The sequence below is a fragment of the Artibeus jamaicensis genome, unplaced genomic scaffold (assembly GCF_021234435.1).
Source record: "Artibeus jamaicensis isolate MK-2021 breed Jamaican fruit bat unplaced genomic scaffold, CSHL_Jam_final scaffold_614, whole genome shotgun sequence".
In the NCBI taxonomy this organism is placed as follows: Eukaryota; Metazoa; Chordata; class Mammalia; order Chiroptera; family Phyllostomidae; genus Artibeus; species Artibeus jamaicensis.
Genome location: NW_026522050.1, coordinates 3,745,342 through 3,760,446, shown reverse-complemented (window position 1 = coordinate 3,760,446; position 15,105 = coordinate 3,745,342). Strand labels below are relative to the sequence as shown.

General features: G+C 62.5%; 1 protein-coding gene across 9 annotated transcripts in view; it reads left to right on the top strand.

The window, feature by feature from the left end:
• The window catches only part of MYRF (myelin regulatory factor), a 32,736-nt gene extending 18,165 nt beyond the window's left edge, over window positions 1-14,571 (top strand). For 3 of the 9 annotated variants that reach the window (XM_037137742.2, XM_037137734.2, XM_037137743.2), the window contains 20 exons: window positions 995-1,190; window positions 2,358-2,434; window positions 2,619-2,729; window positions 3,165-3,255; window positions 3,649-3,849; window positions 4,060-4,171; window positions 4,662-4,771; window positions 5,406-5,566; window positions 5,640-5,712; window positions 6,002-6,090; window positions 6,321-6,389; window positions 6,788-6,868; window positions 7,042-7,130; window positions 7,240-7,431; window positions 7,708-7,950; window positions 9,483-9,585; window positions 9,809-9,883; window positions 10,222-10,324; window positions 11,905-11,979; window positions 12,151-14,571. In XM_037137742.2, the coding sequence (XP_036993637.2) occupies window positions 995-1,190; window positions 2,358-2,434; window positions 2,619-2,729; window positions 3,165-3,255; window positions 3,649-3,849; window positions 4,060-4,171; window positions 4,662-4,771; window positions 5,406-5,566; window positions 5,640-5,712; window positions 6,002-6,090; window positions 6,321-6,389; window positions 6,788-6,868; window positions 7,042-7,130; window positions 7,240-7,431; window positions 7,708-7,950; window positions 9,483-9,585; window positions 9,809-9,883; window positions 10,222-10,324; window positions 11,905-11,979; window positions 12,151-12,231 (2,332 nt within the window). In that variant the 3' untranslated portion in view covers window positions 12,232-14,571. The remainder of the gene's footprint in view (window positions 1-994; window positions 1,191-2,357; window positions 2,435-2,618; window positions 2,730-3,164; window positions 3,256-3,648; window positions 3,850-4,059; window positions 4,172-4,661; window positions 4,772-5,405; window positions 5,567-5,639; window positions 5,713-6,001; window positions 6,091-6,320; window positions 6,390-6,787; window positions 6,869-7,041; window positions 7,131-7,239; window positions 7,432-7,707; window positions 7,951-9,482; window positions 9,586-9,808; window positions 9,884-10,221; window positions 10,325-11,904; window positions 11,980-12,150) is intronic. The other 6 variants (XM_037137738.2, XM_037137735.2, XM_037137736.2 and 3 more) reach the window with 6 other exon arrangements.
• Window positions 14,572-15,105: the final 534 nt, after the last annotated feature.

The window sequence follows — 15,105 nt, the reverse complement described above, 5'->3', positions numbered from 1 at the left end:
TGGTGGGGATTCCAGCTGCCTCAGTGGCTGAAGGGTCCCTCGAGGCCTCACCAGGGTTGGGGAGAGGTCTTTGGGAGCCCAGCCTCTATGGCCTGGTGAGGACCCCCCACCACTCCTACTTCCTGGGCCAGCCCTGCCTCCCCTGGCCCCAAGGCCAGGCAGCTGGCAGCTGGGGCCCCTGCTGTGGCCCAGGCACTTCCTGGGTGTTTCTCTGGTGCAGGCAGGTGGGTGGAGTCCGGGAGGGAGAAGTGGTAGGCCCCGGGCCTTCCTGTAGATACTGCCCAGGCCCAGAGTCCTCTCCTCACAAGTTTGGAAGCATTGTCTGTGCGCAGCTTCCTCCAGGCAGGCACCGGGCATGGGGCATCAGCAGCACTGCTTGTGCGGGGGGGGGGGGTGGACCTGGGTAGGGGCAGGCCAAGCTGTACTGGGGTACAGACTTGGACCAGTCTCCCAGCAACAGGTGGGCAAACTGAGGCTGAGTCCAGCTGCCCAGAGCACCCTGTCCCCATCCGGGCATATGGAGGAGTCAGAATGAGGATGTCTGGGGGCTTGGGGGAGGCTGTGGGCAGGGGCTGGGCCAGCTCAGAGCCAGCGCCTGGTTCCACCGTTTCCATGGCAACCAGCTGTCAGGCCGAAGTGAGGCTCTGCAGACCACCCCCTCTAACCCCATCACCATGGAAGGGGCGGGCTTCGGGCACTGTTCTGGGAAGGAGCCAAGTATGGTGAGGGGTCATCACGCCCCCGCCTCAGGACTTCCGTCCCACCTGGTGGGCCTCAGGTGTGTTGCCCCATGTCCCCCATCCCCAGGGCAGGGTGGTCGCATGTAGGGGAAAGAATAGTGACTGAGGAGATGGCCGACCTGAGCCCAAGTCCTCCGGGGACTCAGTGTCCGTTTCTGAGAAATGGGGGCAGCCCCGTGGTCAGGAGTTCAGGGCAGGGAACTGGCATGTAGGCCCGGCTGGGGGCTCCAGTGTGTGCCCTCCCCTGCCCCCAGGCCCATGCTCACCTACCGTGTGGACGCTGACAAGGGCTTCAACTTCTCGGTGGGAGACGACGCCTTCGTGTGTCAGAAGAAGAACCACTTCCAGGTGACAGTCTACATCGGCATGCTGGGCGAGCCCAAGTACGTCAAGACGCCTGAAGGCCTCAAGCCCCTTGACTGCTTCTACCTGAAGCTGCACGGAGTGAAGGCAGGTTGGGGGGCTTGGCAGGGAGGGGGACCCCTGAGTGCTCAGGCAGGAACTCCTCACGGCTGAGTGCCCCTGCCACCCCACCTCCCGACTTTTCTCCCTGTGGTGTCCCTTAACCACGGGGCTCCGAGTGTCCTTCCCTGCCCTGACTCCAAGTCTGTACCCCAGCCAAGACCCCCTTTTCCCGACCGCTCCCTCAGTTTCACATCCCGAAATGAACTTCCTGCGAACTGCCCCTCCCCAGGGAGCAGGGCTCCAGGGCCCTAGTCCCTCAGGCTGTACATCCGGGGCCACTTGCCCTCACTTCTGTGCACCAGGCCCTGCTGACCCCTCTCCCCGGACAAGGCCACCCCCCCTTGTCTGAACATCCACAGCAGCTCCCACTCTGGCTCCCACCTCAAGCCCCACCCGAGACCCAGGTGGGCATGACACTCCCTGTTCTTCCACGGCCCCCCATGCCCTCCTGGCAAAGCCCTGACTTCAGGGCTTTAGCCCACCAAGGCCTTCGGGGTCTGGCCCCACCATTGGCAGCGCCCCAGACTGCTGTGCCCATTCACAGCCCTGCCTGCCCTCAGCGGCGTCCTTTCCCTGGGACATACTCCACACGCCCATTCCGCCCCTCCTCTCCTGGCTGACTGCTCCTTGACCTTCACTGTCCACGCTGCTGTAGCCCGTGGGGACACCTGCTCTGAGGCCCGTCCTGACTTAGAGGGCCCCTACGACCCCTCCCTCCCCAGCACAACCTTAGTGGACCTTGATTTTGAGCTGGGGGGTGTGTCTCCTTCAGTGTCATCTGGAGAGGTGGAGGGGACGCGGGAGGGGGGCCTGGGAGTGAGTGGGTGTGGGCGTGTGTTTGTGGAGGCCAGTTTGGGGCGTGTACTCAGGCTGGGGGAGTGCGGGTGTGGATTGGGGGTCACGAGGGTGACCGTGGAGTGTGTGTGTGCTCACGCGTGCACACAGGTGGGGGGACAGGGGCAGGTGCGGGTCTGGGGTGTGCGGCCGTGCAGGAGACGGCACCCTCACCTACGGGGAAGTGCTGCTGAGGGCAGGGTGGTGCCTCCGTCCCTCACGAGCCCAGCTGGGCCCGGCCCGGGCTGAGAGGCTGCAGGGGGCCGGGGCCAGGGGGCGGCCAGGGCCTGAGTGCCCGCGGGCTCTCTCCTCCCCCAGCTGGAGGCCCTGAACCAGTGCATCAACATCGAGCAGTCTCAGTCCGACCGCAGCAAGCGGCCCTTCAACCCGGTCACGTGAGCGCCCGGCCCCTTGGGGGGCATCTGGGAGGGCTGACCCCGGGGCTGGCTTGGGAGCTGAGGAGGGCTAGGCAGACGCCCACAATGTCCACTTCCCACACCTGGGCGCTTGCTGTGGCCCGGCTCGCCACAGCCCCCAGTGCCTGCGCCTGAGTACCCTGCCTGTCCGTCACCCCCCCAGGGTCAGTCTGCCCCCTGAGCAGGTCACAAAGGTGACTGTGGGGCGGTTGCACTTCAGCGAGACCACCGCCAACAACATGCGCAAGAAGGGCAAGCCCAACCCTGACCAGAGGTGAGCAGGCTGGACCCCTGCTCTGGAGTCCCACTATTTTGGGGGAGATGGGCCGGGAGGACGCCACCCTGTGTGGCACACCAGGCACCGAGCCCCACAGACTGACCCGTTTTACACACGAGGAGCCTGAAACTCAGACCCTTAGCCGACTTAGGGATGGGAGAGCAGAAGTCCGGCTTCTGGGTTAAGAAACTCCTCTGCGGCTGGGCTGTGGGCCCTGGGGAATTTCCGCCCCCTAGTGGAGGCTCAGGTTCCTCCTCTGTAGGGTGGATGTCCATGCCCGCTTCTTGGGGTCCTGGGACCCAGCGGGAGAAGACTGAGCAGGCAGCTTGGTGCACTATGCATCTGACCCGGGAAGGGTTGTGGGGGATCAGGGTGGGCAGAGGCAGGTGGGGCGGGATCCCGGGGTGCCTCTAAGACCCCTGTGTGCCCCAGGTACTTCATGCTGGTGGTGGCCCTCCAGGCCCACGCGCAAAACCAGAACTACACGCTAGCCGCCCAGATCTCAGAGCGCATCATCGTGCGGGTGAGGCCCACCTCCGCCCGGGGGCTGGAGAGTCCTCCCCAGAGCTGGGAGGGACGCACCCAGGAGAAATGCCGGGGTGCTGGGGAGTCAGGGGCTAGAGTGCTGATCCTGCTGGGCATAGCTGTGCGGCCTGGGGCAAGACTCCACCCTCTCTGGGCCTCAGTGTCTTCTTCACAGTATAGCATTGAGGTGGACAGGGCCTGGCAGCTTTCTGAAGTCCCACAAGACACTGAAAATGGCCACAATGGGAGGGATAGTTTAAGTGACTCGTGGTGGGCTGAGGAGCTCAGGCTGGAGCTGGAGGGGCGGCTGTGGACGGGGCCTCCCCTTTCCCAGGGTGCTGCAGGTCTCCCATCCCCCAGGCCTGATCCGTCCACCCCCAACTTGCGCTAGGCCTCCAACCCAGGCCAGTTTGAGAGCGACAGCGACGTGCTGTGGCAGCGGGCGCAGGTGCCCGACACAGTCTTCCACCACGGCCGCGTGGGCATCAACACAGACCGGCCCGATGAGGCGCTGGTCGTGCACGGCAACGTCAAGGTCATGGGCTCGCTCATGCACCCGTCGGACCTTCGGGCCAAGGAGCATGTGCAAGAGGTGGGGGCAACTGAGCCACCAGCAAGAGGGGCTGATGGCAGGGGCAGGAAGAGCGGGGGTGTTGGGCCTGGGTCCCTGGATCCTGGGATCCCCAGAGCAGGCTCTCCCCTTCCCACTGCGGCTCCTGGGCTTCCACCTTCTTGGGCTCTAGTCCTGCTCTGGACAGGCCAGGATGGGAGGGGTTCAGTCTTAGGAGTGGCCCCCACGCAGGTGGACACCATGGAGCAGCTGAAGAGGATCTCTCGCATGCGGTTGGTGCACTACAGATACAAGCCAGAGTTTGCAGCCACCGCCGGCATCGAGGCCTCAGCACCCGAGACAGGTGAGGACGGGGGCCGAAGTCTGGGAATCCAGTGACTCTGCTCCCAGCCTCTGGAAACCCCCCGCTTCTGGGAACCCCTCCCCTTGACTCCTGGAGCTCCGCCCCCAGGAACCCTGCCCTCTACCAGTCCTGCCCCTCAGCCCCTGGGAAATCACCCCTGACCCCAGGAGTCCGAGAATTGCACCCAGGGATCCTTGTCCCTCTTCCCTTGCACGAATCCTGCGTTTGTCCTCCTGGGCCCTCGCCCTCTGCTTCTGGGATTTTTACTCCCAGGAACCCATCCCCTCCCCCGGCCAGGGGAACCCCACACCTTGACCCTGGGACTGTGACCCTGTGGACACTCGGCACGTGGAGCCCCCCCACTTCAAGGCTCCTTGGAACCCAGATCTCCGGCCCCAGAACCTGGCCCTCTCCAGCCCCTGCCCCCTCCTTACATTGGGTGCTGAGGGTGGCCACCCCCTCCCTCCACACACACTCGGCCTGTCCCCAGGCGTCATCGCCCAGGAGGTGAAGGAGATCCTGCCTGAGGCTGTGAAGGACACTGGAGACGTGGTCTTTGCCAACGGGAATACCATAGAGAACTTTCTGGTGGTGAACAAGGTTTGTGCCAAGGGGAAACTGGAGGGAGCCCCCGGGGCAGAGGGGCGGGCCTGCTGGAGGGCAGCCACACCTTCAAAGAGATGGGGGGGGGGGATGGTCCCTCCAGAGTCCCCTTCACACCCCACAGGGAACCGGGTGAGCTTCGGGGGGAGGTGGGGACTTGGCCACTCTATGGCTGTGTGATAAGGGCAAGAGGAACCTTGCTGAGGGTCACTTTCCTCACCTGCCAAGGGAGGGTAACAATAGTAACTGCTAAGGCATCCTCCCGTGGCTATTACAAAGCTTAAACACTCGGTTTACTGAGGCTGGGCTGTAATACTTTTGGCTGCAGCTGAGTAGCTGAGGGCTTCAGCATGAGACACGGTGTTCATGAGACGGGGAGATCGGAGAGCGTGAGCCCCGGGGAGACAGGACTCTGACGGGGTGGGAAGGGCTCTCCCGGCCGACTGGCTGCAGGCATGGGGGTGCTGTTTGGAGGCAGGCACAGGGAGTTGTGGGAGCCGAGTCTGGACTGGAGGAAAGGCTGGCTTGGGTAGGGAAGCTTCGAGGGACTCCCTGCTCCCCAGCGAGCTTGTAGCCTGGGGCTCCCAGGGGGCCGACAGGGCCCCCAACATTGGCCTGTGGACTGTGTCAGGAGCGCATCTTCATGGAGAACGTGGGTGCCGTGAAGGAGCTGTGCAAGCTGACCGACAACCTGGAGACGCGCATCGACGAGCTGGAGCGCTGGAGCCACAAGCTGGCCAAGCTGCGGCGGCTGGACAGCTTCAAGTCCACTGGCAGCTCAGGCGCCTTCAGGTGGGGGCGTGGGGTGGGAGGGGGCAAGACCCGCTTCCCAGAGGCACCTCTGACCCTGGCCTTCTTGGTGCAGCCACACGGGGAGCCAGTTCAGCCGGGTGGGCAGCGTCCCCCACAAGAAGAGGCCCCCCAAGGTGGCCAGCAAGGTAAGGGTGGGCAGGGGTGGGAGGAAGGCTGACCGGGGCCTCCCCATCCCCCATGGCTCTCCTTCCCAGCTTGCCTCTCCCCAAGCTCACTGACCCCAAGTGCTTCCCTTCCTGTCCGACCCTGCAGCCACCACCCCCCTGCCCTGTCTGTCCTTCCTCTCCCTCTGCCCTCCCTGGGAGTGAGCCAGCCTTGACACCCCGACCTCCAGCAAAGCCCAGAGGGGTTAAGACCACGGGCTCCCTAAGTCTGGGCCTTTCCTGCTTCTTCCCTTTTCCTCTCGGTCCTCAGCCATCGTCTGTGGTCCCAGACCAGGCCTGCATCAGCCAGCGCTTCCTGCAGGGAACCATCATTGCCCTGGTGGTGGTCATGGCCTTCAGGTGACTTGTTCCGAAGGCTCTGGGGTGGCTGGCCGGGGGGAGGAGGAAGCCATGGCCTAAGAGGGCCCGGGAGGTCCTGGGGAAGGAGGGGGCTGCCTCGCTCTGTCCTGCCCCCTGGGGGCCGAGAGACCCATGACAGGCATCGCCTGGGAGCCCGCGTCCCTGCCATGGAGGGAAGGCACTAGACCGTGGCTCCAGCTCTAACCGCAGCCGTTTCCTGCGGTTCCCAGCGTGGTGTCCATGTCCACACTGTACGTGCTGAGCCTGCGCACTGAGGAGGACCTGGTGGAGACGGATGGGTATGTCTCTGGAGGCCTGGCTGCCCGCTGAGCTGCCAGGTCAGGCGGGGCTTTGGTGGGCAGCCCAGGGTCAGAGGAGCCACCTTAGACTTTCAGCCTGCTGGGGGCTTGGGAGGGTGGGTGGGAGGGTCTCCTTGGAGGGGGCAGCTGTTTTCTAGTCCCTGCAGGAGCAGATGTCTCTCTGGCCACTTGGTGCTCCTCCACGTATCTGGGCATCTGAGAATCAGAGGCACCTGAGGGGCCCAGGCTGGACTGGGGTGGAGGGAAGGAGGGTCAAGGTGGGACCCTGGGCTCTGTCTGCCCACTGCCAGCCTCAGCCTCTGGGGCCGCCTCCGACTGTGTCTTCTCTCTCTCCTCCCCTGCGCCTGTCTCCCCCTTTTCCTCTCTGCTGCCCTTAGCTCTTTTGCCGTGTCCACTTCCTGTCTCCTGGCCCTGCTCCGGCCCCAGCACCCTGGGGTGGGTGAGGCCATGCACCCACGGTAGGTGTCTGGGTCAAGCCCCTCCCTCCTGCTTCCGGCTCCTGCCGCCCTCTTCCTGCCGCCTTTCCACCTTCCCTGTCCCTCTCCTCCTGTCCCTCCTGCTTCTCTGGGACTCCCAAGCCTTGCTACCTAGTCTGTCCCAGTCCCTCTGAGCTTAGCCCACCCTTCCCCAGCAGGTCCAGCCAGAACTTTGGGACCACTCAGCTCCGACAGTCCCCTGTGACCACTGGGCTGCCGGGCACACGGCCCTCTTTGCTGCTGGGTGCGTGCCTGGGGTGGGTCTGGAGCGATGGGATCAGGGAGAGGCGGCTGCGTGCTGGGTGGGGGCTCTGCTGCCCGCCTCCAGCTCACGCGGCCTCTGGCTCCCTCAGTTCCTGCCGGCCTGACCAGCTCAGCCCCTGGACCGGCCCTCCGAGCCTTAGACCTGTGCTCCAGCCATCCCTGCCCTGTCGTCTGCTGCCCCTCAGCCACTCCAAGCCCTTCCACTGACCCTCATCTCGGCTCCAGCTTCAAGCCCAGCCGTGGCCTCAGCCCCAGTCCCAGCCCCTCCGCAAACCGTTCAGGTGTGGCTATTTGGGGGCCAGGGCTGGGTTGGGTTTTTAAATTTTTTTTTCACCTGAGTCCAGAGGAAGGTGACCCTCTCCTGCCCCACCCCCCACCGCAAAGACTCATTGGTGGGAGGGTCTCCTAGAACCCAGAATGAGGCTCTGGAAGGAATTGGGGCCCCCTTGGGGGGCAAGAGAAATGGGGGTCACCCAGAGTCCGGTGGAGCCCAAGAGACAGCTGGGTGGGAGACAGCTGGTCCCCTCTACTCAGCCTGTCCCTGGTTCTATCCACAGACCCTAGCCAGACGGCCCTGCTGCCAGTCACCAACATCAGAGCCAAGTCCTGGGGCCTGTCAGCCAATGGCATTGGCCACTTCAAGCATCCAAAGAGCTTGGAACCTGTGGCCAGTCCTGCAGTCCCCTTCCCTGGTGTGCAGGGCAAAACCAAGAACAGCCCCAGCCTCCGAATCCATGGCCGGGCCCGCCGAGGGGCCCCCCAGCCTGGGCTGGGCCCCACTCAGACCTGGGGCCCACCAGGTACTTGCTCTGCCCCCCTTCACCTCTCAGCCCAGCCCAGCAGAGCTCACTGGCCAGGGCCCGTTTCAGCCCAGTCGTCTGAGTGCCTGGGTGCGGAACTCAGGCCTGGAGCTTTACAGGGTCTAAGCTCATTTAATCTGCACTGCATTCCTGTCGAAAGGAATGGCCCCCATTTTGCTAATGAGGAAGCAGAGACGCAGACCAGTGCAGTGACTTGTCAGGGGTCCTACGACCCACCAGCGGCAGGGCGGGAATCTGACACCAAGTCTGCCTGACGCCAGGGCCTGGCTCCTTCTGCGTTTTTCCAAACCTCAAACCCTTAGTGTTGAAAGAAGTCCTTTCTCAGAGAGGTTTTTGAGCCATTTTCCTCCACGGTGCCCTAGGGGTGCCCTGGAGGTTGAAGGAGAGGCCAGGTAGCTCGACTCTAGGTGTTGGGCCTCCTCCCCAGCTTTCGTTAGATGGGTGTTGCTGCTTAGAAAAAGAGCAAGGCCAAGAAGCTGGGCCTCACTGAGCCTGAGGTTCACAGTGACAGGGATGCCCGTGGGGGCACGTGCTCACCAGGCAGCCCTTTCCTGGGCCCTGCTCTGTGGCTGGCTCTGCCCAGGGCCCTGGGGCGAGACCTGCTCTGCCCCCACAGAGCTCACAAACAGGAAAACACAGCAGGGTGATGAGGTCTGAGAGGTGGCTCTGTGGCTGAGGAGGGCACTCAGTGCAGGCCAAGGCGGGAGGTGACCAGGGAAGGAGCAGGCAGGGAACATTGGAATTGGGTCTCTGGAAGACAGTAGGAGTTCGCCCAGAAAAGTTCAAGGGCGCTATCCATAGTGTCTTTACCTGATGGCTCGCCATGACCCCACAGGGCATTCTGGGTCCTGTTGGGTTCCTTGGCTGCCTCACAGAGCTGGAAATATCACAGGCCCAGCAAGTGGTCAGTGGCTAGTGGCCCCAGCTTTCCCTTCTGGGGGGGGGGGCAGGCAGCAGCGAGCCTGGGAGTGAACTGAGATGACCGAGAAAGCCTTATGTCCCCCCCCCCCGGCCCCAGCCAGCCTGCCTGTCTGTTTCAGAGAGGCCCACAGGCAGTGGTGGCCTGGGGCACGGCTCACGAGTGGCTTTTGGGCTGTAGGGGAGCCGATTTGTGTGTGTGAGCATTCCCACCATGGCTGATTTCGAGCCACCCACTTGACCGAACCCTGGATGGGTTGGAGATGTGTGTAGTCAGGAGCAGAGGCCTGAAGAGCGAGCTCCTGTTTCCCCTTCTACCCCGTCGCCCCAGCAGGGACTAGGGAAGACCATCCCCGGTCCTGGGTGTTCTGGCTCTGTCAAGGAGTCAGTCCTCGGGCTCATGGGGGCCGGCTAGTCCTGGGGTTGCTGGGGAAGAGGGTGGTGTGCCTCCGGCCATTCTGGGGGTCTGGAAAGAGTAACATGAAACTTACTCATACTAAAGTGTGAGTGACTAATGCACACCCGGCAAGGAAAGGTTTGTCTGCTCCTCATTTGTGTCCTGCCTTGTCACCCTCCTCCTCCTCGCCCAACAGCCTCTTTCCTTGCAGACGCAGCCCCCTCCCTGACCTCCATCCAGGTGCTGGAGAACTCAATGCCCATCACGTCCCAGTACTGTGTTCCAGGGGGTGCCTGCAGGTGGGCTTGGCTCCCTCCCTTCATGCCAGGGGCAGGTTCCCCCAGATGACATGTATGGATGTCCAGACCGTGGCCCCCTCAGACAGGGAACTTCCCCCACAAGATGGAGCAGCCCATTTCTAGACCCCCTAAGGGTTCCAGTATAGACCGAAGGCTGAGGAGTGGGTTGGGGTGGGGGCTGGGGAGGTAGCCTTGAGCTGAGGAGCCAGCCTTGCCCTTTCAGGCCGGGGAACGTCACCTACCACATCCCTGTCAGCAGCAACACCCCACTGCACCTCGGCCTGACCCTGCAGATGAAGTGAGTGCAGCGTGGGCAGGGGAGAGGCGTGGTGGTCCCAGGGTGGAGGAGGGATGCTAACTGCCTGCTCTGTGCTTCGCTGGCGGTGTGATCCCAGCATTCTCTGGGCTTCAGTGCCTCGTCAGTAGAGTGGGCAGCTGCTCAGGGCCCTCGACCATGTGGGGTGGTGGATGGGAACAGGCGGATAGCTGTCCAGGGCCTGGACCGCTAGGCATCGTCCTCAGGCCGTGTGTGGGTTGTGGCGTGTGTCAGTGGAGGTCGCGTGGAGTGCCGGCTGGGAGGAGGCTGGGGTGGAGGAACTCGGAACCCCATCTCCCTGCTACCTGGGCCTTCCCCAGCTCCTCGTTCCCCGTGTCCGTGGTGCTGTGCAGCCTGAGGTCGGAGGAGCCGTGTGAGGACGGGGGCCTTCCACGGAGCGTCCACACCCACCAGGACACCCAGGTAAACAATGGGGAAGCTGTGAGCCAACCAGGCCCCAGCGCACAGCTGGGCCCCCACTGAGGAAGGAGAGGAAGGTGGGACTTTGGGGCCTGGGCCTCTGTGTCCCAGAGTGGGGGTGGGACGCACGCGCGCCGTTCACTGCTGAGCACCTCCTGTCCCTGTTTCTGCCCTGACAGGGCCCTGGGAAGGAAAACAGTCCCACAAGGACGAACTCGAATGCAGTGGGAGGGGACAGGGAATCCTGGGAGCCCACAGCAGGGACAGCTAACCTTGTCTGGTCTCAGGGTCAGGACAGCCACTGACAAAAGTCATGTGTAGTTAAGATGAGACCTGAAGGGCAATTTGGGGACCATGTCCCAGGAGTTGGGGAATAGCACTCTCGGGGATCTGGAGGCCAGGAGAGCGTGGCGTGCTGGCAGAGCTGGAAGCGTGGCAGGGGCTGAGTCGGGAGGCCAGCGGGCAGGGAGCCCGGACCTCAGGCGCGGGCTGGGGAGGCGGCACGGTTCCGCGGGCATTTCTGGAGAAGGCCGCCAGCTGCCAGGACTCCCTGCTGCTCTGGGAACCAGGGGGCTGGGATTCTGTCGCTGTCTAGCTCCTCACTGGCCGTGACCTGAAGTTGTGACTCTCAGCACAAGTTAAGGAATTTCTGTTCACCCTTCATGTGTGTAGTTGACCAGTGCTCCTGAGCCCAGCCAGCTGCTCAGTTGGAGCACTGTCCCGATGCACCAAGGCTGTGGGTTTGATCTCCGGTCAGGCCCATGCAAGAGACGAGTGAGTGCGTAAATAGGTGGAAAAACATAAAGCGATGCTTCTCTCCCTTCCCCTTTCTAATATCAATAAATAATTTTTAAAAAACCTTCACTGGGCCCTCCTGTGTCGCAGGCCCTGTGCTGGGCCCAGCTGTGGGGAGACAGTGTGGTGTGCACAGGCCTTGCCTCCCGACAGTGCCCCAGCCAGGGAGAAAGATGTGCAGGAAGGAACCTGAGTAGAGGGTGGGATGAGGGACAGCCCCGAGACAGCCCAAGAGGCCCAGGCCCTGCGGCCCCACAGAGACGGGCGGGGGGAGCCTGGCAAGGCGCTCACCACCGTGGAGCTCAGGCCTGAGCCCTTGTACTGCAGGGGCAAAGCCAGAGCCTCGGGTAGGAGGTGGGCAGCTGCCTACGCCGGGCCTCGTGCTGCCCTGTCAGGGAGAGAGCACGACAGACCCGGTTTGGAGTCCAGCTCTGCCAGTATCGCCGTGTGGTTTTAGGTGAGGAGCTCAGCTTCCCCATCTATAAGCCGAGCCACCTCATTGGGTTGCAGTGAAGATGGTGTTAAATACTTCCACGTGCCCAGAGCGAAGTGGATGAGAGGGAAGGTAGACAGACGGGGAAGAGAGGCGGGCACCAGGTGAGGGCCGCTGTGGACTTGGCACACTCTGCACGGAGGGGGGCTGCTGCTGCTCCCCACAGCAGACCCTGCTCCCTCCCACCCCTCCTTCAAACTCACAGCAGAGCCCAAGGCTGCGGTGGCCTGTGAGAGGGATTCTGACTGGGACAGGGGCAAGGGGCTGTCCTGACCCCTCTCCACTCTTTCTCCAGGGCACTTCCCACCAGTGGCCAGTAACCATCCTTTCCTTCCGTGAATTCACCTACCACTTCCAGGTGGCATTCCTGGTGAGCACAGCACCTGCACCTGCATGGGTCTTCAGGGAGGGGCGGGGAGGAGGGCATCTGCAGAGCCCTGGGCAGGAGTCAGGGCAGTGTCGGGAAAGGTCATCGGAGGGCGTACCTCCTGCCCTGCAACCCCCGAGCCACCTCACACAGTCCCACTGCCCTTCCGCTCAGGGTCAGGCCAACTGCAGCTTGGAGGCCCCGGTCCGGCCGGCCACGGACTACTACTTCCGCTTCTACCGGCTGTGTGACTGAGCCGCCCTCCCCGGGCAGCACCGCACCAGGGCCCGGCCCGGCGCTCTTTCTACACTGGACGCAGTGGGGTTACACTGGGGCCCGCAGCCCCCAGCTCTCCACCGCTCACCGGCACTCTCCCAGGGGCTGAGCCGGGCGAAACTGGAGGTCCTCACACTGGAGCTGCTGTTCCTGCTGGTCACTCCTCCTACACCCAGAAGGGAACCGGGGACCTCCTGGGGCCAGTTCACATCTGTCCAGCTACGGTGGCTGGTGACCAGAGGGCTGGCTTCAGATACACTGGAGGCAAGGGGAAGCCTGGAACTCTCTCCAGAGCCCACCCTCCCTGCCTCCTCTTTCGAGACTGAGAGCTACCTTCTGGCCCTCAGAGAGGACCTGCCTGCCTTTGAGATCAGTGGGGGCTTGGAGGGAGCCTCGAGATCTGGCTGGAACCATGCATCGGTGGGGGGCCGGCAGCCCTCAGCCTCGAAGCTGCTCCCTGAGGGGTGGCGAGGTGGTGGACTTTTGGGGTTTGACTGTTACACTGGACTTGCACTTCAAAGCTTTAAGTGTGGCCCAGGAGGTCTCTTCTCCCTGGGAGAGCTTGGCTCCAAAAGCTCCCGGGGCAACTGAAGCCATCCCTGGATGGGTTGGAGAGACTGACCACGCGCCTTATGTACACTTAGTGCCTGGCTGAACCAGTGGGGCCAGTGGGCCAGGTAAGCCTGGGACCCTTGAACCTGGAGTATCCTGGAAGGGAAGTTCCGTATGAGCTTCCCGTGGTGCAGCTCCAAGGCCTGGGCTCCGGGGAGCTGCTAGAGCTCACAGCAGTGCCAGTGACCCATCATTCTTTGAGCAGAGGAGCAGGAATCCTTGCAAGGCAGCAGGCCACCTTGGCTGCTGGGTGGATGCAGATAGCTTTTGCTGTTATTAATGAGTAACTAAAATGCACTTAAACCAAGACAAGAGTAGAAGGGTGGCAGCAGGAAACCCAGAGCGGGCCGGAGCCCTGGGATGACATTTGCAAAGACAGGGCCCCGGTTCTGATCTGTCCCAGGGGCCTCAAGACACCCATCCCACTCCTGACCATGAAGGCGCTGGCCTCTCCCTCCTTTCCTGTCTGCTGGAGGCCCCATCTCTGCTCACTCCTCCCGGAGTGGAGCGGGCGTAGGTTAGGGCAAGTCTTACGTGCCAACATTAGCTTGTCCTCAGTGGGTTCTCAGCATTCTGAGAACACAAGGGGCTCATGGAAGGAGCGTGGCCTCGCTGAGCCATGTCTGAAGTGGGTTCAGACGTGGGCGCAGGACTTCCCACGTGCCCCTGCTCTGGGATGGTCTGCCACCTCTTTGGGAACCAGGCCTCGCCCCTCTTATGTCTCATTTCTCAGCTCTGAGTGGGAGGCCTTTCCGCAGGGGGAGCTGAATCTTGAGAAAGCCTAGGAACCGCGGGGCCCCTTCTGCTGTGGGTCTCAAAGCACTTATCCTCAGGGTGGGGAGACACCTGGGGGATGGGGGCTCTCGGGGAGACCCAGCCACGCAGCCCACACCCCAGTGTGCCCCCACTCCCTCATTCTGACGTGGGGATAACGTGGCTCTCACATCGTGCAGGGAGCCCGGCCTTATTTAGGACTACTGTGCTCGCTCTCCTCCCAGTGTGGTGGCGTGGGGGGAACCTCCCTAAATGCCTTAAAACTGCTGAGCTCCCTCCTTATAATAGGATTCTGGGACTCCCTCAGTGGGGTATTTGTCCCTCGACTACAGCCCCTCTTGTCCTTAACTGGAAAGTGACCCTCCACTGCCCCCTGGGGCCCGTCTGGACACAGCAGAGCCCCAATCTGGTTAGCAGCTGGCTGTTTCCATGCCTGGGGTGGGGGTCTCAGTGCAGGGGCTCCAAGCTGCTCGAGGGGGGCCAACCTTGGACCAAAGTTGCGTTAAGCCCAATAAGGTAAAAGGGCCTCAGGGAAGGTGAATGGGCCACCTGCTGGAGGCCACAGCTGCCTGGCTGGGGCTGGAAAGTGGATGTCTCGGCTCCATGCGGTGCCCAGGGCCCAGCAGCCATCTCTTCCTCTCTCTCTCTCCCTTTGGCATGTACTCCCATAGCCACTGGGCTAATCTCCCCCAAGCTTCAAGCTGTACATAGGGCCTCGCGATGCACAAGACCCCTGCCCTCACTGTATCTCCCGTAAAGGCCTGCGTGTGCATAGAGCGCCCTCCCTCCCCGTTAACTCCCAGCTCCCGCCCCTGAGCTCTGACTCATATTCATCGTGTACCAACTCGGACCCAGGCGTGGGCAGAGGGAAGCAGCCCTGTCCCCTGAACTGTTCTTTTCTCCTGAAGTAAACACACACATATAAATAAATGTATAAATACAGCTTTGTATCTGAGCTTGCCTTCCGTCTCTTCTTGAGATTGTTCTGGTGGGAGATGGAGTCGCCTGTGGGGCGAGGACCTCCTGGAACTGGGGGTGCCGAAGCCAGATGGATGTTTTCGCCCCATTCTCCTCCTTCGCTTCATACGAGGCTTGGGAACAGGACTCAGCAGCCCCTCCCCTAGCCACACCCCAGGGACCTACTGCTGCCCTGCCTGGGTTAAAAGTAGCCATCCCAGGGAAAAGTCTTTGTAAAGGAGAAGCTGCACCTTGCCAACATTCCCAACCCAGAGAACGGTGGCTGCACTTGGAGCAGAGGCCTGGCCCACGGAACACCCGACGGATGAGAGATCCTAGAGAAGTTTGCTGCAGACAAGATGGACGAGGGTAGCCCTGCCCTTCCTATTCACAGGTAGGCCCTCGAGTACAAGGACAAGACCCCCCCTCCACAGTCCCGTTGCCCTCAAAGGTACAAGGAGGCATCCCAGCAGCAGGAACCATCTGGAAGGCAGAAGAAAAGCAGGAAGA